Raw genomic sequence first — 23516 nt, 5'->3', positions numbered from 1 at the left:
GGAGAGTCTATATTGTACACCAATATATGTGTACTAGATTCCAGGGTTTCCTGGCACTTACTCAGGGTAGAATGAAGAACAGCGGAGACTGTGGTGTCCTTATGATATATGGTTTAGTTACACATATATACAACCTGAGCCTACAGCGGAGGGTCTCACAGAAGTAACACTCCCAGGAGGTCTTGCTTCTGCCATGGATCCCAGCAGAAATAAAGCAAGACTCTTTTCTCAGCTCCCTAGCCTGTTTCCTTTTAGCTTTTGCTTCTCAGACAAAACTAGGGCCTTTGTCTTTCTAACGGACAGTTGACTTGCAACACTATTAAGGGTAAGTCAGCTGAATCGCATTCCAACATTGTAACAAGAAATCGGAAAGGAGGGAAGTGCTATGTTAATCTTGTTTTGTGAACTGCCCTGAGACCTCCAGGTATAGGGTGGTATATAAATTTAAATAATAATAATAATAATAATAATAATAATAATAATAATAATAATAAAATGTATAGTTAGATAATGGTTCCAGTGATTGTTTTTGAAACTTGGCAATGTTGGAGAGAAAGGTGATTCATGCCACACTGATTAGTTTGAACTAACTCAGTCTTCTCCTACACTGCCAAGATTCAAGTTCAATCAGATGAGGCTTCCTGTTTCCGGCGGTGAGAAATGGCTGACTCCCACATAATTGGACCTCAGCCATGCAGGTAATTCAGGGTTGATATGGTGGTAATTAGCCCTGGCAGACTCCCCAGGGTGGGGGAGGACTGTCTCATAGACCCACAGATCGTCCAAGATTGTCAGCTGGCATAAAGGTGAAAGTGGCAGGACGCTAGGTCCCAGAGCACGGCACAGCTGGCACTCTCCGAAGTCACTCTCACAAGCTGGAAATATTGGTTTGATAAAATACAGTGGTACCTCAGGTTAAGTAGTTTATTCGTTCCAGAGGTCCGTTCTTAACCCGAAACTGTTCTTAACCTGAAGCACCACATTAGCTAATGGGGCCTCCTCCTCCTGCTGCGCCGCCGGAGCACGATTTCTGTTCTCTTTTTTTAAAAATTATTTTTATTAATTTACAACAAAAACAAAAACACACACTAATTTCACATCCAATTTTTCACAAATTGTTTCTTTTCTGGACTTCCTTCAGCTTTTCCGTAAATCATCCATAGTCATTATTTAGATTACGCATTCCTTGGGTTTGTATTGTCATTGTTTATACCCTTCTTTTCTATTTCCTTTAAACAATACTTCTCAATTTTTCACAGTGCTTCTTTAAATCCCTTTAGCGTTATCTGCCCCTCACTTATACTTTCCAGATATTCCACAAATTTCCCCCAGTCCTCGATGAACTTTTGGTCTCTTAAATATCTAATCTTCCCAGTCAATTTATCCAACTCAGCATAGTCTAACAGCTTCATTCTCCATTCTTCCACCGTCGGTATTTCCTGTTGTTTCCATTTCTGGGCCAGTAACACTCTTGCAGCTGTCACTGCATATTGGAAAAATTTACAATCCTTTCTCTTTATCTCATTTCCTAGTATTCCTAACAGAAAGGCCTCTGGTTTCTTTATAAAAGTATATTTTAGAATCTTCTTCAATTCATTATATATCATTTCCCAGAAGCCTTTCACTTTCTTACATTCCCACCACATATGGTAAAAAGAGCCTTCTTTATCTTTACATTTCCAACACTTGTTACATGTCTTATACATTTCCACTAATTTTACCGGTGTTATATACCATCTGTAAAACATTTTCATAACATTTTCTTTTAACGTCATACATGCTGTAAATTTTAAATTTTCTTTCCATAATTTTTCCCAATCCTCAAAATGTATGTTATAGCCAAAATCTCTGGCCCAATGTATCATTACCGACTTAACTTCCTCATCCTTCAAATTCCATTCTAGCAACAACTTATACATTTTGGATAAAATTTTAAAATCATTATCAAATGAATGCTTGTCAGCATAACCACCTTCTTTAATATCTTTCCTAAACATTTCATTTATTTGAAAGTAATGCAACCAATCATATACATATTCTTTAACCTGTTCGTATGATTTCATTTTCCATTTTCCCCCTTCTTTAAATAACAATTGACCGTATGTGATCCAATTGCCTCTCATATTAATTTTCTTTATACTCATAACTTTTAATGGAGATAACCAGTGTGGTACTCTAGGTTCTAATAGGTTTTTATACCTATCCCATACTTCAATTAAAGGACCTCGGAAGGTGTGGTTCTCAAAACCTTTATGGATTTTCTTTTTCTCATACCATAAATACGCATGCCATCCAAATCTGTTGTCAAACCCCTCTAAGTCCAATAATTCCTTATTTTCTAATTTTATCCAATCTTTCAACCAGCAAAGGCAAGATGTCTCATAATATAATTTCAAATCAGGCACGATTTCTGTTCTCATCCTGAAGCAAAGGTACTATTTCTGGGTTAGCGGAGTCTGTAACCTGAAGCGTATGTAACCTGAAGCGTATGTAACCCGAGGTACCACTGTAATTAGATTTGGATAACAAACAGACATAGTCTGGACCAAAGAAGACTGAGAAAAAATCTGCAGAATTCCAGTCCCTGGTGTTTAATCTTGGACTTAAAATATGAGAACAACAAGAAGGCAGATATGAAAATATTGGAGATATACTTCAGAGGTCCAGACTATGGGAAGCCCAGAAAAAATTAATACTTAATAATTTGGATTGTGATTTGGCTGTTTTTTATTTTATTTTATTATTTTTTATTGGATTTGTTAATTGGATGTTTTTATTGGAAAACTAATAAAAATGATTTTAAAAAAAAAGATTCAAAATTAATCAGTGGAACCATTTTCTAACTATACACATCTAACTGAGCTACACACACATTTCTTGTTATAACAGCAGTATGTGATTCACCCACCTTACCCTTAACATAGGCTCTGTAATACTGTAAATGTGTTAGTGTGCCAGCTTTTGGAAATCCAGTGAAGAGGGTACTATTGAACAAATTCTCCTGCATAAGCTTTACTGAAACAAAGGGGGGCTGCAAGAGAGCATGATGCTTCATTTGTCAGTTCCCTATTTGAAGCAACATAAAAATAATCCCCCTCAAAATAGTTTTTAAAATGCAACTGCTATATATTAAAAGCAAAGACATACTTGAAATGTTCCAGGAATAAACTGCTACATTTTAACTCTTGCCATTTATTCAGTTAGATATCTGCTACAGGTTGTATTTTCCAGACTTTAGAACTGAGTTGCTCAAGTATTTAAGGTGCAGCAACTCTTATATTACTTTTCAAAAGTCTGTAGCTCAAGCTCTCTGCAGCCAAATGACTCAGCAGCAAAACCGTATTATAGAGGCATATTCACACCAAAATGGCAAGCCAAACTAAACACATCATGGCTTTCCCATAATTATAGTGATTGTGGAAATGGAGCTTAAAGGTGGTTAGTTAAAGGAAAACACATATACGAACCTGCAAAATGCTACGAAGTTGCTTATGAAAGATCTTCACAAATTCTTTGCTTTCATCGTTTTGTTGAGTAAGGGTTAAGACCATACGCCTTACTGAGGTCAAGAGCTGAGAAGAACATACTTCATCCATGTGTTCCTGGCAAGAGTTGAAAAGCAGATCATTCTTAATGAAAACATATACAAAGATAAAGATCCTTCTTTGAGAGGTCTTATTTTTCTTCACAGAAAAGGTGAGTGACATGAATGGCAAGCATGCCAACTGATTTCCCAGAACAGCAATGCAGAAATTTGCTTACAGCTAAGGGACCGTAAGGCAGCTTACCAGTACATGCACGATAAAGAGTTCAGAGCATGTAAATAAAATATTAACTGCTCTATCACCAAACTTTGCACAAAAGCAGGACTACAGCTAATCAAAACTCTGCACTCCTTGGAAGAAAACTTTTATTGTTGGAGAAGAGAACAAGGTAAAGGCCTCTGATTCTACCGATCAAGTCAAAAGGAAAAACCTATAGCTTTCTGTAAAGATGGCTTCAGAGAGAGCTCCGTTTACTGATATAATTTTGATTACCCTCAGAAATGGGATAACCTCTTTCATAATAGCTTTGATTTGCCGGTCAAGCTGCTGGGTATCTATTCGAGGACAAGGAACGGCAGGCGCTTCAGTAGACTGTGCTGCACAATGGCTTTCAGCCGTATCTGAACCTTTAAAGAGAGAAAAATATATATTCAAATCAATGTTCTTTTCATAAAGCTGCCGTTTCAATACAGGTCACAAACTCTGGCACTTTGATTATATAAAGACTACAAATTTATGCCAAATAAGCTGAACACTGACATTCTACAAGGACTGCTCCCTGCTAAGTATGGACAGGATTGCAGCCTGAATCGCAGAGTCTTAAAAGTGCCATGAATTTCCAGACCTATGGGAAAAGATTATTCCCTTCCCACAGCTTATTCACTTCTACATCTTTTATTCCAGGATGTGAACTACAGTGGAGGGATATTAAGTGGACCAGGAATTGGGAGACAAAGGTTTAAATCAGTGTTACCTTGGGTCACATACTGTCTCTCAGACTAAGCTACATCACAGGGTTGATGTAAGGATACCATGAGGAATAGGAGACTTTATAAAAGCCACCATGAGCTCCTTGGGGGAAAGGTGGACTGGATAAAAATATAATACTGATAAAGAATAAAAATTCAGCCTGTCTCTGATTTTAAATGGGGGGAGGGGGGGAGGGGGAGGTTTGGAATCATGAACAAACCTCATTGTTTAAGAAAAAATGAATCCACAGACCACACTACAATTTGAGCCAAACAACAAGACGCACCAGTTCCTTAAAGACTAATACATCTTTATGGCATAATCGCTGGGGGATAAAGTTCACTTCATCAGATGCATCATTCTTAATCCACAAAGGCTTACGGAAGAATACAATTGCAAGCATTAAAGTGCTACTTGACTATTGTTTCATTTCTGCTGTCAGCCATGGCTAGTTGGCAACCCCTCTGATTGAAAACAAGGATGCTTAGACTGCCCATCAAGGAAACCCTACTAGGCCAATACTGAGATTTAATAACAACAGATTGGAATAGGAACCTCCCATGTAGGGCTGCCTAGAAGGGAAGTCTGATCAGTCACATGGTTTTTCTGTTTAGAAAAACACACTAGGGACCTCTGTGCCACAGGTATACTTTTGGATTAGGATGTGCTGCAGGGGCCTGGCTGGCAGAAATGTTTGCAGAACTCCTTTGAGTTTAAATAGCAATATGTATGTGGAACAAGAAAGAGTGTGTGCGCTTTGAGATTTGGAAAGGGTGTGTGTGTTAAAAATTGTTTGATGTTCTCTCTGCAAGGGATGTGCCCCAGTAGCCTTGGTGGACCAGCCTCTACGGAGCTTAAGCATACTGTCATACTACACAAAATGCATATAAACCACTGTCAAACATTTATATGCCCAGCGAACAGTGTTAAGCTACTTGATGCAGCTCCATTTCTCTGCATGGAGACTGCCTGGTAGGATTGTGTTTGTTCTTTCAAAAAAGTGCAGGACAAAACTGTGATAAATGAATTTGTTGTTGTTGTTTAGTCGTTTAGTCATGTCCGACTCTTCGTGAGCCCATGGACCAGAGCACGCCAGGCACTGTCTTCCACTGGATAAATGAATAAACAAATGCAAAAATGTACCTTCCAATTTAGAAGCAGAAGCATTATGAGGATTACTACAGCATCCATCTTCAGAGTCAACGTTACTTTCGACTGCCATTTTCTTTCGTCCATATTCTCTCATCCGAGCCAGTGCCTGATCTAAATGAATCACAGTGTTGCCTGCATTTTGGCAACAAAACCTTTTACAATATGTATTTAAGTTTTTGGAAATCAAACATTATTATGTGTAGATTAAATATAAAAACTGCAAGAAGAAAGCATCATTATTGTTTTTAACACTCGATCGGGAGCCGCCCGGAGTGGCTGGGGAAACTCAGCCAGATGGGCAGGGTATATTAAATTGTTGTTGTTGTTACTACGTGTAAGAAGCACATCAGTGAAGGACTGATTCACAGAAAACAGTTGCAGCAATTTAAAAAGGTACTTGAGTTACTGCTGTATATTGTTCAACTGCTAGGTTTATGCTTACCCAGCTCATCAGTAGCAAAGGGTTCAAAATTTGAAGAAGTAGACATAGTGCTGCCATTGTCTGCATCGTGTTGCTCACATTCTCTACAGGCTCCTTCATCAAAGTTCTTCTCAGATGTCTCCTTCAAAATATGGAAACAACAAGTTGGCAATTGTTCTTCTACAAATAACTAACCACTCTCAAACACTTATGTTTTCATAAATTGTCACCCAGGCTCTTAAATTAAGAATTCAGATCACCTTGAAGTGTTTGCATCAGTGGCTAATTCTTGGGCTAAAAGATTCATGTACATGGTTTAAAGCTTAATTAGAAAAAAAAGGGGGGGGGGAGTTTAATTGATAAATTCTTCTGAGTATGTTCACCAAATAAAGGGCTCATCCTTCCAAGCTAGAAAACGTGTTGCAGAAAGCAGTATTTACCTGTTGTCAATTTCTATAAGTAGTTCCTTAGACAGTAATCGTTTACACTTAAAAAATGAGCCTCAACTGACAAAAAGGTGAAATACTGACAAAAATTTGAAATATGCAACTGCAGACCTAACTGACGTCCTCTTAAAGCGGATCAGTATAAAGATCTTCAGTTGGTTGAACCTCCAAAGATCAAAGCCATTTTTTAAAATAAAAAAACCCACTGCCTGACTGTTTGAGAACAACAGCTTGTTCTCAACACAACACAACAGAGATAACATTTTTGTGAATTATATTGAATGAGGAGTAATAGGAAACAAAAGGAGAAGAAGAGAAAGCTGAGGAGCTTTTATTTTAAAGGAAAACTCAGGAGTACATTCGGAAAGGGGAAAATAAATGGAGTAAAAAAGTGAGTAAAAGCAGTCATGAGAAAGGATAAAAGCTGAAAGAAATCAACTGTCCATGGGGCAAGGTAGGGGAAAAACTGGAGATGGGAGTCATGGAAGTTAATGACTAGTATGGTACAGTTGGTCCTGCCTGCCCTAGGTAGAGATAGACTGTTAATCTGTTGTTGCCTCACCCACCTGGGGAAAGGCCAAGCCCAGGCCACATCCCTTGAAAGTAATTCCCACTGTTCAATGTGATATATTCCTTAAAATGCATGTTTAGGATTGCAGCCTTAGCAAGGTACACAGAGCTCAGAATTAAGAGATCATACAAAAGGACTATGACAAGGTTGAAAAATGCTATGTGGAAAGACATTGAACTAGCCAGAGATCACCTCTCCTCCAAGAAAGACCAACTGTCAACAAAAAAATTTTGGGGGACATAATCACTTTACACAATTGCTTAAAAGAAACAAGCTTTACCTCTGCATTTCTCTCTTACTTTTGCACAATTCCCATTTGAAGTTGTATCGTAATAAATATTTTCACATCAAAGTCTAATGGCTCAAATCTATACATATTTTATTATCAAATGTATTTATGCCAAAATCTAAAACCCATTTTAAAAAGGTTGGATTTTATATTAAAATACCCAAAGTTTTCAAAACCCTTACATCATCCGTCGTTGCAAGGCTTTCACTGGGAGTAAGTTCTGAATTTGATCCTGCCCAACCTGCAGAGTTCAGTGGTTTGGGACACTCTCCTTTTGCATTTTCTTCAGATGCATGTCTGGTCACTATATCCTATACAGTGCAACAGTTTCATTAATGATTGCATTAAGAAAATGTTTGCTTAACAAAGCAAGTCCAAAAATCATGATTTTATTAAGGTACCTGTAAAGCATACAATGCTCTTTGTCTCAAATAGTCTGAATTTAGCATCTGGAGCTCATGAAAAAGCTCAATCAGAAAATGAGGGCGAGATTCATTTTGAGATATCAAAGTGGCTACTTCAGAGTAAATGGTGTCTCGCAAAGCTTCGAACATAGAAAGATCACTGCCTGTTTCTGTAGAAAAAAAAGAATGAATTAAGTACCATTATTCTTCTCCATTGACATTTCTCTCCTGTTACAGCATGCAAGCTTTGAGAAGGACGCGCCTTATGGGTGGGATGCAACTCCTCCATGAGTGGATGGAAAGTGGTTTTGCTCATGCAAGGAGTGGTATTTTCTTCTAGCAGCAGATCCTTGTGCCTTAACTGCTTTTAAAGAGCCTCCCGATATTGGAAGGGGCTGCTGCTATAAACAGGCAGCGGAAAAGACCCTGGGCACAAGGGAATACTGCACACAATAGTTACAGTCCTTGTCATTGTGTACTTCTTTTACAGGTGCAAATGAACTGCTGCATATTGTATTTTATAGAGCTAAACAAGTATCTATTGAATGTTTGCCCTGCGAAAGGGAACTAAATACAACAAAACATAATTGACATAATAATTAATACAATGTATTGCAACAATGAATTCACTTGAAACCCCCCAGTTACTGCCACACAGCTACAAAGCTATATTTGGTGACAATGTGTTCCTTGAGGTTCAGTTTTAGATCTATTTTGTTTTCAAATGCATCCTAAGCATAGTTGAAGTAGCACATCTTGCTATCGGGTCATTAGTTAAGTGTAAGTCAAGGATGACTTTTCAAAATAGCAGCTGTGTTAGTGTAACACTTACGGTCATAGGATACTTTAAAAGTATGGCTGGGATCCAAAACAACTCTTGGACCTCATGCAGCTAGTTGTGAGGATTATGGCCTAACAAATCTATTTTGTTTCGCTGTCCACTTCATGCACCTAATGAAGCTATTGCAGCTCATGCCAAAATACACTTGGTATCGGTTGACCCTTGTATTTGCTCCTTAAGTAGTTGAACACATTTAAGTACAGTAAAATCCAATTTTGAGTTTCAGCAACCACAATGTACTATTTACTTTTGGGCAAAAGTAAACATATAGAACTTAGGGAGCTGAATATACCAAGTCAAATCATTAGTCCTTCCAGCTCAGTATTTTCCAGCCCTAACTGGAACGCCAAGGATTGAACCTGGGACCTTTAAGATGCAAAGCACATGCTCTACCACTGAGCTATAGATCTTTTGGCTTAGGGTTAAGGGTGAGAAATAAATATCAGTCTTTTATCTAAAAGGACAGGTGGCATTTCACACCCCTTTTCTACTTCTTCCCAAATAGCAAATTCTCTTATTTGAGTCCAATGGGCACTGCCAGCTCTGATCTGCCAGCAGGGCACACCTTTGAAATGTTCACCTCAGCATAAATGGTGACACGACAGCTGGATTTTCAATACCTCACCTACTCACATGAGAAATTAAGCATCTACAGTAGACATAGAAATACTTTCATTTTCCTAGAAGAAACCAAGTGATGCTACCTGTCCATGGTTTATGGTCCAACAGCAGCTCAAACAGCAGATTGTAGAAATATTTTCATGTACTGTACCTCAACTATCTCAAAACACGAACAGGTACTTCTGGATCCACTGGTGGTGCAGAGAGCCCCTTCCTGAAGAGGGATAGCTAACTTCTGCTGTCTATGCTCTTAGATGGTGGGAAGAGGTGGCCTTCATTATATATCTTTAGGTTTCAGGCAAAAACGTGTCTCTTCAACCAGGCCTTTAGCTGATTAATATGTTCTTTTAAATGTGGGGGTTATTGGTTTGTTTTTATTCTTGTTTTTGCTTTATGTATTCCTGTGTTTTATATTTATGTTGTGAACCACCCTGTGATCTTTGGATGAAGGGTGGTATACAAATTAAATTTAAATAAATAAATAAGATTTAGGAATACACTCTTAGTTTCAACCGTAAGAGATACAAGGGCAAAACTCCGCCCGAAAGTCATATCCTCTGACACAGAAGTGCTTAATTCCAGGATAGTCAATATGGTGTCCTCCATATTTTTGGACTCCAACTCCCATCACCCCCTTCTAGCATGACCAGAAATGATGCCAACTGTATTCCCAAACATTTGGAGGGCACCATGCTGAATACCTTTGCCTTAACTGGTTGTTCAGGGTTGGCTATGACTTTCAGTAATAATAAAGTACCTAATCATGAAAGCAAGTAGATTAAAAAAAAAAGTATCATTTGGATTAGTGCACCTTTTGCTAATTCAATAAGCAAGCTACTTGTTAGTTAGGACAAGAGACCAGAAAATCAAGGTAAGGTAAGTTTGGAAGCTAAGCAGCAAGTGCATTACCTGGTGCTTCTATGCATGCATTTCTGTTAGACTGCTGCAGTATTCTCCTAGCATGTGCTGCAGGAAAGGGGTGGGTGGGAAGGACAGACAGTGATAAACACAAAAATGTGTATCGGAAATAAAAGCAAGGTCTAATGAAATAATGGGAGAAAGGCTATTTAGTGATCCAAATGAACAAAACAAAACAAATCTCCAGAGAACACGTCTCTTGGGGGGGGGGGAGTGATTTGGGAAAAGCATATTACCACAAAAATTTCCAAAGGGGGAAAAGAAAAGATCCCAGAAAGAATTTTTCAAGTATGTGCACTGGATTTCTCGCTCACTCTATGTCCACATACAGGCACCTCTCCACTTACGCGGGGGTTACGTTCCCGGGTATAGTACGTATACATGAAATCAAAGTGGGGAACACTTTTATCTAAACCTCTCTGCAAGCCTCACAGTTGGGTGCAAAGGCTTCTGGGATCGCTAGCTGTTTTCCCACTCTTTTTGCGACATTTTAGCACTTTTCCAGTTTAATTCTTTTTATTTATTTCTGGGCGTCACACTTATATGCGGTCTAACTCGTGTACGTGGGGACACGCCTGTACACAGCGTCAATGAGATCATAATTGAAACTCGTTTACTAATAAAAGCAACATGAAAATATGAGCATTCAAGAATATGACCCTTCTTGTTTCAAGTCTCAAGAGCACACTGGTCTCCCACGATTTCAAAGAACCCCAAAAGGGGGAGACAGAGAAAAAAAAAGAAACCCATACGCACACACCACATTGTTAAAAGGGGACACTGGAGGCATTCAGTTGCAATGCTAAAACATGGTTTAGTGCTACAAGAGCAGGCCAGCCTCCCCATGCAATCATGTGCTTCCTCCACTGGCACAACTATGAGGAGGAGACTGGATTCTCCTCCTCCAGCTCCCCATGCAATCATGTGCTTCCTCCACTGGCACAACTATGAGGAGGAGACTGGATTCTCCTCCTCCAGCTTTAGATTAATGACAGTTTATAGAATGTCATCTGAGCTCTAAATTGTGGTTAACCAGAAATAGGATTACTGAAAGGAAACCAGCCTTCATAAACTACAGCTTGTTTCCACTAACCGTAAGATTAACCCGGCTTGTCTGGGTTTGGACTACATGGCAAGCTGTGCTTAATCAGAAATGAAGAAGAGAAAGCTTCTGAATGCCTCCTGGTAGCGGCACAGGACTAAGGGAGGGAAGTGGGAGGCAAGGCTCATTCTTGCAATGCTAAACTATGGCTTTGTGTTATTTCCAAATCAGCCCCACGGGCAAATCATTAAATGTGGTTAACAAATATGTTTAACGTTTGAATAGAGATGTGTGGGCCTTCCGTTTATGCTCTCTAATACCCAAAACTGGATTTCAAATATTACCTGCAATCAGCAGTGATCAAATATATACCTGAATGTGTCCCTTTAAAAGTGAAGAAACAACAACACTGAGAGCAGTAGTTTTAGACCTGTTGTTGCTATTTATTTTTACCCAAGCCTCTCTTATTAAGAAGAAAGCAACGGAATCAACGCTTCAATAAAATATTATTAAAAAATTAAAGAGAGACCATTCAATTCACTGAAGGAGCTGAGATCCAGCAGATGCTCCTGCTTTGAGGGAAGAGAAAATACATTTTTGTCCTATTCCTCCTTCTCTCTGCAATTCCTTCACACTATCCCCCAACACTATTCTACAGGATCAACCCAACCCTCTGAAGGAGGCTTTCTGAAGGTACAATCCATTACAATATCGCAGGGGGAAATTAACATTAAAGGCTCAGTTCTATGCATGGTCACTAGAAACTAGATGCCATTATATTTAAATATATTTCGGATTGCAGACTAAAATTCCATGCATGATCTTCAGCATACAATAGTTTCCATCTGTACATCTACACTATACATAGTGTAGTTTAAAAAATAAATAAATAGCAAGTAACAATTATGTGAACGTAATAATTGGGTTACCTGAAAATTTTCATCCCAGTAAGATTCCCAGTTCTTCTTTGAGCATGCAAGTAACCACGGAATTGGTACACTTTAAAATAAAAACTGTTAACTATTTTTAAGTACCTGAGGACATTTCTGATGATCTACTGTATTTAATTATTTTTTCTAGTTGCTCTCGATTCTTTTTACTGAACACCTTTGCTTGGACAACTTCTTCCTTCCGAGTTGAGTGCCTGCTTCTGTTGCTCTTGTAAGGCTCGCATGTACTGGAAACACTGGCACTTTCAAAACCTTAAAATAAAAAAGACCCAATTTGCACAGATTGCCCTTTCCATAGCCACCCTGCCCCCGGATTATTGAAAGAAAGATAAATAACCCCAAATTATGGGTGTTTCATATGAACCTACCATTAGATCTTGATCGGTTTTTAAATTGAGAAGCATTCCTCCTCTTATTCTTGGACTTTGGCGTTTTGTCTTTGGAAGCTAGACTGGCCTGTGCAGATGCTTTCCGAGGTTTAAAGGTTTTAGTCACGGTGGTTGGATCCACTGGATCGGGCATACTACTAAAGCTCTCCAGAGATTCTTCATCAAATTCTCTCCTCCTGCTCGTGCCAGCTTGATTTTTGTGATTACCACATCCTGCGTTTTGTACAGATATTGCAAATCCAGACTTGAGGAACAAAGGTTTTTCTTTTCCTCCTTCCTGGTGTCCATTTGACCTAGTTGATCTGTTCTCTGTTTCTTCTTCAGGTTGCAACTGACCTCTTAAATGGGGGGGGGGGGGAGAGAGAGAGAAATCAGAATCATGGCATAAGAGGCAAAGTCAGAAGTTTTCCAAGGAAAGAAGTGTATTTCCAGACAGCCATTATTTGAAATCTATAACCCATGCTGTTCCAAAGGTGTCCCAAACAATATTTTCTCAGTAGGCATGGGAAAGTCTGATGTGGTCTTTGGATACAGGCAAATCATTTCTATTTTTCCTTCTGGAAATGAAATAAGCTGAACTGGTTCAAGAAATATATTGGATCTTTACGAGCTTGAACGAGCAACTAATCAGAGCTTCAATCAAACCCAAACTGAAATAAAACAGTTAATAGATTGTTTCTCTAAGCAAAGACAACTGGTTGCTGATGCCCCAAAATCTCATCCAAAATCACAATATTTGATAGGCTATCTATAAAGAAGTGCTTTCACAGAGATCAGCACAACAAAAAATACAATTTCATAACTAAATCACTCTTATAGGACAGGTTCTAATTTGAGCCCGAATAAAAAGTGTGGCTCACAAACACAAGTTCAATTTAAGCTTCAAGTACCTTGGTTTTTCTACTCCACCAGTAGAATTACTTTCAAAAGGTTTTGGAAATGCCATATAGTCCATTTTCCCAGTGGTGTTAGGCTCTATGGGTTGCTGATGTTCACTGTTCTGAGCTGCACAGTTGTGTGGAACATCCCCCAAACCAGATGGAAACATTGGGCCAAAGTTTATACCTGTGAAAAGAAATCACACCAGAAACATTACTGCTTCCACAATTCAAAAAATTATATTATAAAATACAAAGAAAGATGTATGATAGACCATAAAAATGCTATCAAGCTTGTATCCAATCTTTTCCCATAATTCAAGTTTTAAAAAAACGATTTCAACAAAATAACAAAGGCTGTGCACTGACTAGGGAAGAAACCGTAACAACTTCCATACTATATTTACTGAAAACTATTCCTGATTTGAGTCACTTATTATGGCATAGGCATACATCTAGCCTACAACTATCAGAGAGTAATGGCTTCACATTATTATTTAGGAAATAGAGTAACTCAAATGGACTCAATTTTATTATATACAGATGACGTCTAAAATATACAATGAAATAAATGCATATTATTACCATACATCTACCCTACTGTGAAAGAAGGACTTTAAAACTTTTTTCCTTCTGAGACTTCATAGTTTTGAGTAAAGCATGTTAGGAAGATGGAGTGAAGAGAGGGCACAACATTTAAGTCATGCTGTGAATAAATGCGCTACAATGAAATTAGCGAGGAAAAATTTACGGAGACTTGGGAGGGTTTGCTTTCAAGGTAAAACAACATGAAGGCAAGAAATGCTACTTTGAAGCACTTATCTTGGGAACAGAAGCAAAACACATGGAGATCTACTGCTAGTAATTTGGTGCAGTTCTGGAAATGCCTACCTGGTGGGAAAGAGGCGAAATTTGTGAACCCGGGCATGCTGAACAGGTTCATTGTTTGGGAAGGAAAACCAAAGGGACAAAACATTGTTGGTGATGGAGGCGGTGGAGCCCTGCTGTCTTTCTCCTTTGTAGTTGTTCTTGTCTGCTGTTGCTCTTGCTGGCGCATTAGATCATTTAACATTTGCTTCAACCTGTGAAATAATGGTATCTGAATTTCAAATACACAAACTAATAAACACTCAAGGACAAATCAGTCTTTAAAGCTAACACTAGTAAGCAGAAATGCATCTGTTTCCAAATTTCAGTCCCTAAGCAATTTCAACAAAGGTTAAAATATGACAGAGCTCTAACATGATCACAGAATTATCAAGTTGGACCATTACAGTCTCATCTCTATTGTGTTCATAAAAATAGCACGTAATTTATCTTTTAAATATTACATAAGATGTCACTACAATGTGTTTCTTGCACTGAGGTTCTGGAGTACTTGGGAGCACACAGTCTAATACAAGTATTTTCTTAAATACAATAAATATAAGACACCATTTTTGTGCATCATTACAGCCTGTCTTCTTTCAAATGTATGGAACAGACATCTATAAAGTTGAAATGAATACCTTTGAACATTATTTTGTTGCCAAGTCAGTTGAGTATAACACTGATTTAACTGATGCATTATAAGGTGTACTTGGGGTGAAGCAACGTTACTGGGCAACACACTGTAAGGGCCAGTAAGCAATGTCTGCAACAGGCAGGAGAGAGTCTGCAGAGAAAAATATGTGAAAATATAGATCCATTAAAATTAATTCTATTTATTAGATTTCTACCCTGCCCTTCCTCCCCCAAAGGAGGCGAGGGGGTACAGAATATTAACTTTTCATTAAGCTTCTTTGTTCCATCTTTCTACAATCTTGAGCCAAGATAAAATAATAAACCTTCACACCTTTAAAACAAAATGCTAATGTTGGTTATTAAAATATTTTACTGCCCAGCCCCTAACCAAAAGTCTTGCAGAACAAGAAGGATTTTATTTCTAAAATCTAGGAAAACACATCTTCTTGGGGATCATTCCATAAACTTGCAACTATGCAATGAACCTAAGTTCGTCTTGAAGTTCACTTCAATGGGTCTAAAAATTCAACTCATAATCAGACTGGAAGTCAGAAGCAGCAGGATCAAGAAAGGATAATATATCTGGACTTGTTCTGTCACATATTCAGAAGAAATGAGAAGCTGGAAACCACCCTTTAAATACTGAAAAATGAATCTTTTAAAATTAGTGGCAGTCTCCCCCTCTCCAAAGTATAATCCCCTTCAACGGTGGGCTCAATTCTGCCTCATCAACAAGACAGGAAGGACAGAAATGTAGGAAACATCCAGCCTGTTGGATGGGAACATGCAGAAGGGAAAATTAAATAAGTCTTTCACATTCTACCTGTTGATCCTGCATTAAAGTCTGACAAATATTGACACTGAATTCAAGCTGTTTCTTTAGCTGGTTAATCTGCTCTTGCCATTGTTCTTTCTCTTCTACATGAGAAAGCTCAGACATCCAGCGATGGTTTTCTTGCCGCCGCATGCTGATATTCTGTTGCTGCTTTGCTTTAGCCAGAGGACGATAGTTTCCATCTGCTGAAAGAGGACGAGGATTCTTCCAGCTGAGAACAACGAGTGTTTCGACAAGGGATTACACATTTCTAAATTGCGCTCTTGGTACAAAGCATTTCATTAAGTAAAAAGCCAGTTACGAGGCCAATGAGAAACAAGCAATTCAGTTCTGAAGGAACACAAGCCTAGTCCAGAGCAAACATGCTTCTTTCCCTTCACACCATGCAGGTAACATGATGTAGTCACCTAATTTGTACAGTGTCCCTTTATCCTCTTTTTGATGAGCAGGAATTTCTTTTATCTGGCTTTGAGATAGAACACAATGCATAATGCCAGGGCTCTGTGTGATAGCAGAACAGAGGCATGTCTCTCCTCTACAGCATGAAGCCTCTCACTATTCCAAAAAATGTTTGGAATGGGGCTTAGAAGTTAAACATCAGTAATACTGCACAAATGAATTGTAGGCTGACCAATGAAATTACAGAAAATATTACACTAGATATCCACACGTTCATAGTTTCAGGTTATATAAAACCTTTCAGAGTGAACTTCACGGTATATAAGGACTAGCATCATAATGCACAGCTTAATAAGCAGCAAAGGGAAAACATTTTCTTGGAGGGAGCAGTTTACAACTTAACTGTCGGTAATGAACATGCAAAACTAACCTCTCCTTATCTTCCTTTGCACAATATGTACTTTGATCTGCGTTATTGGGACACACAGAGTACTCATTGGAACTAGATTCTTGCTCCTCTTCCTCTTCCTCTTCCACTTGACCAAGCCCATCAGAAAGATATGCATCTTCATCAACACCATCTTCATCAAATGCACACTGAGTAGACCCTCCCCATGTTGCCATGGTTCTAGCATCAAGTATTAAAAAACAGTCATTCTGCTGCTAAAGTGTAAGGTAAAATTAGATCACGAAAAACTAAGTTGCACGCTGGATAAAAATAGCTAACATGCACATCTCAAATTAATCTCCTAGAAACACAATTTTCTTTGATTTATCTCTATGCCTTTTAGGAATTCAGCACGATTCAAATTAAATTTATGACTTTTGATTTATGTCATTTTTAGATTATTTCCCCACCTTTCAGAATATAAATTTTGTTCCTACTTGCTCCTGCATTTTTAAATTCACAGCTATGTATTTCCAATATAAGGATTTAGATTTTATTTGTTTTTGCCAATGCCAAATTGTTTATAACCAGACAGTGCCTGCTCAAGTCTCCCAGACTAAAAGTAGCAAGCATGACTATTTAACCTGCTTAATCAGGCTAGTCATAACAGTGATTCAAAACCCACTGTGGGAATGAAGTCTTAAAGAGGGGTTTTTTAAAAAAAAGTGTGGGTGGAGGAAAGGAGTATATAATTCAGTTCCAGAAATGGACATCCTCAAGAACACGGCAATTTTTTAGATTGGTACAACAGCTTGCATGCTGCTGGTGAAAAGGTGCACAGACGTGAGGAAGCAGTATTATCATACCAGTGATCAAGTGTAAGTCTACTGGGGTTGGGGAGGAAAAGATAAGTGGGGATCTCTTCCCTTCGTTAAACTGGGTTAGCAGAAAGCAATGCTCAGATTCAGTATAGGCTATTCTAATTATGCCACATTTAAAAGTAACACATCTAAATACAATTTTGAAAAGTTATTTATCTTTGCAGTGAATACAACTTAAATATACACCAGATCAGAAAGCAGGGTATTTTACTTTTTCTCTTACTTTTCTGTTCTGCTTTGTTGGGGAGTGCACTGGGTCTCTGATCCATCACTTTTAGTAGATCCAGCACAGGCAGATGTGGTATCTGCTAGGTCCCTTCTCCGCTGGTGCTCAGCCATTAAGGCTTCAAGCTGCTTTCTTCTCTGTCGCAATTCTTCTCTCAAAATCTCATGTCTGCGCATCTCAGACCAAAGCTGTTTAAAATAAAATATTAAGAGAAAATATTTTACTGCAATGCAATTCAAAATATGCTATTGCAGTTTTATACACAAGAATATGAAGCACCTCAGTATCAACTGTGGCTGTTTCTTCTGGTTGGACCACAATCTTGTTGGTTGCGCTGATTTCATTCGCAGCTCGCGCTGAAGTATTCCCAGGGCAATTATCCACACTAGATGACAACTAAGAATAAAGTGTTAAAATTACATTATTAGTATTTGAATAAGAACCTTTATCAAGTTAATGAAATCTGCGGCATCACTGGATTTAGTGATCCAGTCAATTTCATTTTTCAACAAGCCTGCAAGCCAACACAAGACTGATGTCTACAAACTAATGTTCCAAGCTTTTGAACTACTCATCCAGCTATTTACAGAGCCATCATCTTTCAAGCACACATCTTTTTCTCACTATTTCTGACCTTTCGGTATATTGGCAATCCTAAACTCAAAACTTATATTTATAACTACAAGGGCTAACACACCCTGCATTTAAATGAATAAAAGCTAGGGTTAATAATCTTGCGGTTGAGATGCCAAGCAGGGTTGCCCTTGGGATTTTGTATTTCCCTCTCTCGTGTTAAACCACCGTTCTACCTACTTGAAGATCTGGACAAGCTTTCTGCAACACCTGGATCTTTTCTTGGATCTTTATCAGTTTCTTCCTTTCTTCTTGGAGATGTTTCAATTCTCTCTGTTGCTGCTGAAGCTTGGCTTCATAAAATTTCTCTCTACAACAATAAAGCATTCTCATGTTATCATATCTGCAAAGGAATAAAACTGAAGTGGTTACAGACATCTAACTGGGCAATTCCCTACTCCTAACTAATTTGTCAAAAGCAAAAACAGATTAATTAGGAGAACATGCACTGCAGAAGTTTAAAATGTATTTTTCTTCTTCTTGGACCAATCAATTCTGTATTGGGCAAGGCCTTCCAGTTCCACAGCACTCCCAAGTGAGAGTGTTACTTACCACAAACCAATGGCAAGGACATATGGCCAAGACAGCCCCACCTAAATCAGAAAGGGTATATGAGGCCTTAGCTGAGGAGTTGAGTTCCTGTGGCACCCAAGATGTTACCGGACTCCAACTCTCATCATCCCTTGTTGAAGGATGAACAGATGGAGGGCCACACACACCGCATTCCTTAGACAATCTCATTCAAAAATGATGTATGGGTAACCAGGCATCATGGGAGGTACAGTGGAACCTCAGTTGTCGAATGCTTTGGAAGCCAAACAATTTGGAACTGAACGCTGACAACCTGGAAGTGAATGCTTCCATTTTCGAACCTTTTTCGGAAGCTGAACGGCTTCCAAGGCATGTTTTTCATTTCCTCCCATTGACTTTGCAGCCAGCCCTTTCAAATGCCGAACAGTCTTCCGGAACAGATTACGTTTGAAAGCCAAGGTTCCACTGCACACTATCCTGCTATCCTGCCTGCTCACTGGGTTAAAATTCACTTATCCGCATGTAAAGAATTATGCCAAATCCTCACTATAACCACCACAGATTCAGAGACCCAAACACCAGGAGTTTGCACGCTTCCTTATTTCCTTGCTTGTTTCTGCTTTGATGGTCAGCAGAAGTCATTTTCAGGCAGAAACCAGGCAGGGAAAATTCTCACATTATATATAATCCCCTCAAATGCAGTCAGTAAATCTGCCCCATCATTAACTTTAATGCATGTGAAAGAGACTGTACCTTGCTTTTTCATTCAGAACTACACCTTTCTGGGACTTGTTTGCACTGGTTCGAATATTGTTTGGTTGCTGCTGTGCTTTTTCCTCTTCAGCCACAAAGAACTGATCCATGTTACCCTGTCCTGAAGCCTCTGGTTCCACTTCATCGTCCTAAAATAGAAACAGGGTCTTCAGCTACGACCTCACTGAGCCTTCCACCTTTCCTTTCCTTTCCTTTCTCTGTCTCTCTCTCTCTCTCTTGTGCCATCCAAAGCAGTTTTGTTGTCAGGTGCACCGGAGTCTAAATCCCATTGATTAAACATGTTTTCAACACTTTTCTGCTGAAATCAATACACCTGAAAATGCTTTAATTTGACTGGAAGATGTCCCAAATAAACTTTCAGAATTTGCTTGCTATTGGGTTTCCTCTTTTTCATGACACTAAAAATATGAGACCATCTGTAATCGAGAGCTGGAAATATAATTTTTATTTAATACCTTCAGATACTGAATAAGAAGTTTTCAGGTTTCCGCAGTTTAAAAGTATTTCATCATTTACTGATGAGGCCGGATTACAGTACGAAAAACGACAACAATCGCACGCAATATTGGGCCAGATTAAACTACGCAGTTGATGGCAGAAGCCAGCTCAAGGATTCCCACTAGCACAGCGGGGCTTCTCCCATCCCCCAAAATCCACTCTTGCAGGTTGGGAGAACCCCTCAAAACAGCACATGAGGAAAAGGAAGGGGAAAGTGTTCCATCACTCAAGCAGAAATGCTAGGGCTGATGGAGTGAGCTCCTTAGCCTTACGTTTAATTCTACCCATTGCTTTAATTTAAGTTAGCACACTGGCAAGGAACTTATTAAATGAAAACAGACCTGTACCATAGCAACAAGGTTTTGCAGTTGTCGAAGTTTCTGTTTTGCTGCTATAAGCCTGTTGATCTTTTGCTCAAATTCCGCATCAGCAGGAGCCTCCTCAGCTATGCTGGTTCTGCGGCTGGATAGAGAAGCTTCACTGGCTCGATCAGCTTCAGCATCAACTTCATCTTCACCTTGTGGAATATCAGCACCACCATCTTCTCTATTATAATGGCAATCTGAAAGAACATACTAGGAACTGAAATCACTTATAATCTGGGCAACCAATTTTTAAAAATATGCCCAACATTTTTTTTTTAAAGGACTTACAAAATTTACAGATGGAAAGCACTGCCTTAAGAGAGTGGCTCTCCATTCTTACACATATCTTCTAAAAACAGTGTATGTGTTCTGCTTCGGAAATAATCTTTACCCATACACAAATCTAGAGAGTAAATTGATTAATTCCCCATGTGATTAATAAATTAAGAAGATTTGAATACTGCCACACATTACATACTCTGCAGAATATATTATTTTGAAACGTACCTAAAGTTGAGGGCATATTCAGCATCCTTATATTAGCAGATCGGTTGTTTATTTCACAAGATGTATTAAGATGCCTTCCATTTCTGTTATTAGTTCCACACTGCAAATTGCTATTACTATTGCAATTCATTTCTCCCCAGTTAGTGGTGCCCTGTGGATTTCTAGAGGAGGAAACCAAATTAAGCATCATTTAAATTTTAAGCACCCTTAGGTTTTTTACAAGCTCCATGACAGAATAGATTTTTAAAATTAAAAATTAGGAATGAAATATTTACAAAATCCAAGATAGAAAACAATTATGATCCTCTAAAATCTTTATTTTACCAGTCTTCACCTTTGGTTTGGTACTTATGAAACAGATTCTGCTCCTAGTACTAGATCTTACCACAGCAAAAATAAGTAACTGGCCTAACTAGAACTCTATTTTCATACCAAAAATGAACTGAACATACCAATTGCAGCAATACAATCATTCAACAATGGATAAAAATCCTTTAAAAAAAAATCAGAAAATGGAAGTCTATATTTTTAGCAGTTTATATTTTATCTGTAAGCTGCCTTGAGTCCCAGTCTGGGGAAATGGTGGAATATAAATAAATATTGTGCTAATACTATAATAATAGTGGGTTCTTTGTCTTGTTTTTGAAATAATTTATCTAATGGAAGGTGTGCATCACCTTAACAAGCCCAGTTTCCCAAATCCCAGGCATACAAAAGTTGGGAGAATTGAGTTAGGGGAGCAGGGAGAGGTGAAAAAAACCCAGAAGAGCGAAGAAAGAAGAAAAATAACATATTGTGCTAAAACAAACATATTGGTACACTGCAGGAGAAAAAGAAGGGGGAAATTAAGTTTGCAGTGCTGCTTTCCTCATTTCTCATAAATATCAGGTCAGACTTTAGGTATTTCTGACAAGATCAATAATTATAGCAAGCTTATGTTTAATGTTATTTCTTATCATTATAGCAGCAGCACTTTAGGAGGCAACAGCCATAGCAACCAACCTACCTGATATTGGTAACTGGCTGTGGATTCTCATGGTCTGAATCACACTCTGAATCTTCCGTCTCCTCTTCCTCTTTAGTGTTTTCATTTACAGCATCTGTCATCATATCAGATGTCTGCTCATAGTAGTGGACTAATTCACGCAATTCATTTAGTCTCTTCCGAACTTCATTCAACTTCCTACAAAGGAAAGAGGTCCAACTGTCAGCTTGCTTTGAATAGTGGTGTGGGGGCAACTTGAGATTCATGTTTATTATTTTCTTACATCAAGGAAAGTACAACCCTGTGGAAAATCTAGTTCTGGACAAAGCAGGAGGTTTCTCTTGATATGCACTGGGAAAATTGTGTGTGTGTGTGTGTGTGTGTGTGTGTGTAGCCACAAAAATAGTATTATAAATTAGGAGGATGGGAGAAAGACAGAAGATGGGAACTTCTGATTACTTTGACTAGGTATGAGTTAGCTAGTTGACAAGACTAGGAGTTTTATGACAAGGATAGCTAAACGACACCATGCCAGACATCTGAGTAGTTACTTTGAAATCTGGCCATCAGCAGCATTCACTTAGGTGTACAAATCACTTCACATACATTATATTGTTTTAATTCTGACAACACTATAAAAAGGTAGGTCAGTATTTTCTATAAACTGTAGATGGGGTACTGTGGCTGAGAGAGCAGCACACTCAAGGCCATCTATTGAGATCTTGGCACAGCTGAGATCTGAACCATACTTCCTGATTTGTAACTCCCCTACCATCTCTCATACTGTTGTCAATACTTTGCTTTTCAGAGCCTAGTTTAACATATGATTTCAACTATCCTGAAAAGAGCACATTACAGATAATAATGCATGGCCAAGTTATTGTTTGAATTGTGTGCGTATATCCACAAGGTGAAGGGACACGGGTGGTGCTGTGGGTTAAACCAGAGAGCCTAGGACTTGCTGATCAGAAGGTCGGTGGTTCGAATCCCCGCGATGAGGTGAGCTCCCGTCGCTCGGTCCCTGCTCCTGCCAACCTAGCAGTTCAAAAGCATGTCAAAGTGCAAGTAGATAAAAAGGTACTACTCCGGCGGGAAGGTAAACGGCATTTCCGTGCACTGCTCTGGTTCGCCAGAAGCAGCTTAGTCATGCTGGCCACATGACCTGGAAGCTGTATGCCGGCTCCCTCGGCCAATAAAGCGAGATGAGCGCCACAACCCCAGAATCGGCCATGACTGGACCTAATGGTCAGGGGTCCCTTTACCTTTACCCACAAGGTATAGCAGCTAAGTTTATTTCGTCAAAAAATTAAACCAGAATGTACGCGGACAATTGAGTGTTCAGTACCCAAGTACCTAAATTAACATCAAGCACCAAAGTTGGCTTTTATCTGCAATCGGTTTGAACACCCAACTAAATTGTTATCTATTGCAGTGCAGTCTCTCTCAAAACAACTGTTAGGAAGCACTTGTGTCTTAAAAACCCCTTCTTATATCGTACATATGCTCTCAAATATCTACCATGGGTAACTGCTTCATAAACCAAACTAACATAACA

General features: G+C 38.8%; 1 protein-coding gene and 1 long non-coding RNA gene across 14 annotated transcripts in view; one reads left to right on the top strand and one right to left on the bottom strand.

Annotated features, from left to right (window-relative positions):
- The window catches only part of PCM1 (pericentriolar material 1), a 49125-nt gene that overhangs the window by 8562 nt on the left and 17047 nt on the right, over positions 1–23516 (bottom strand). For 10 of the 13 annotated variants that reach the window (XM_079989555.1, XM_079989546.1, XM_079989554.1 and 7 more), the window contains 21 exons: positions 21983–22159; positions 20977–21137; positions 20446–20666; positions 19586–19734; positions 18482–18611; positions 17948–18064; positions 17666–17856; positions 16604–16801; positions 15763–15985; positions 14945–15090; positions 14328–14518; positions 13449–13623; positions 12538–12896; positions 12254–12421; positions 10169–10225; positions 7795–7967; positions 7576–7704; positions 6109–6229; positions 5658–5798; positions 4038–4171; positions 3468–3602 (listed from right to left, as the gene is read on the bottom strand). In XM_079989555.1, coding sequence (XP_079845681.1) covers positions 3468–3602; positions 4038–4171; positions 5658–5798; positions 6109–6229; positions 7576–7704; positions 7795–7967; positions 10169–10225; positions 12254–12421; positions 12538–12896; positions 13449–13623; positions 14328–14518; positions 14945–15090; positions 15763–15985; positions 16604–16801; positions 17666–17856; positions 17948–18064; positions 18482–18611; positions 19586–19734; positions 20446–20666; positions 20977–21137; positions 21983–22159 — 3496 coding nt within the window. The remainder of the gene's footprint in view (positions 1–3467; positions 3603–4037; positions 4172–5657; positions 5799–6108; positions 6230–7575; positions 7705–7794; positions 7968–10168; positions 10226–12253; positions 12422–12537; positions 12897–13448; positions 13624–14327; positions 14519–14944; positions 15091–15762; positions 15986–16603; positions 16802–17665; positions 17857–17947; positions 18065–18481; positions 18612–19585; positions 19735–20445; positions 20667–20976; positions 21138–21982; positions 22160–23516) is intronic. The other 3 variants (XM_079989556.1, XM_079989549.1, XM_079989550.1) reach the window with 1 other exon arrangement.
- Positions 2467–23516, top strand: part of LOC307223693 — an 82209-nt gene continuing 61159 nt past the window's right edge. Inside the window, exon 1 of the long non-coding RNA XR_013842203.1 lies at positions 2467–2500. This is a non-coding gene — a long non-coding RNA (uncharacterized lncRNA). The remainder of the gene's footprint in view (positions 2501–23516) is intronic.

Source organism: Podarcis cretensis, assembly GCF_951804945.1.
Source record: "Podarcis cretensis genome assembly, chromosome: 9".
Classification (NCBI taxonomy): Eukaryota; Metazoa; Chordata; class Lepidosauria; order Squamata; family Lacertidae; genus Podarcis; species Podarcis cretensis.
This window is presented reverse-complemented; position numbering and strand designations above follow the sequence as displayed.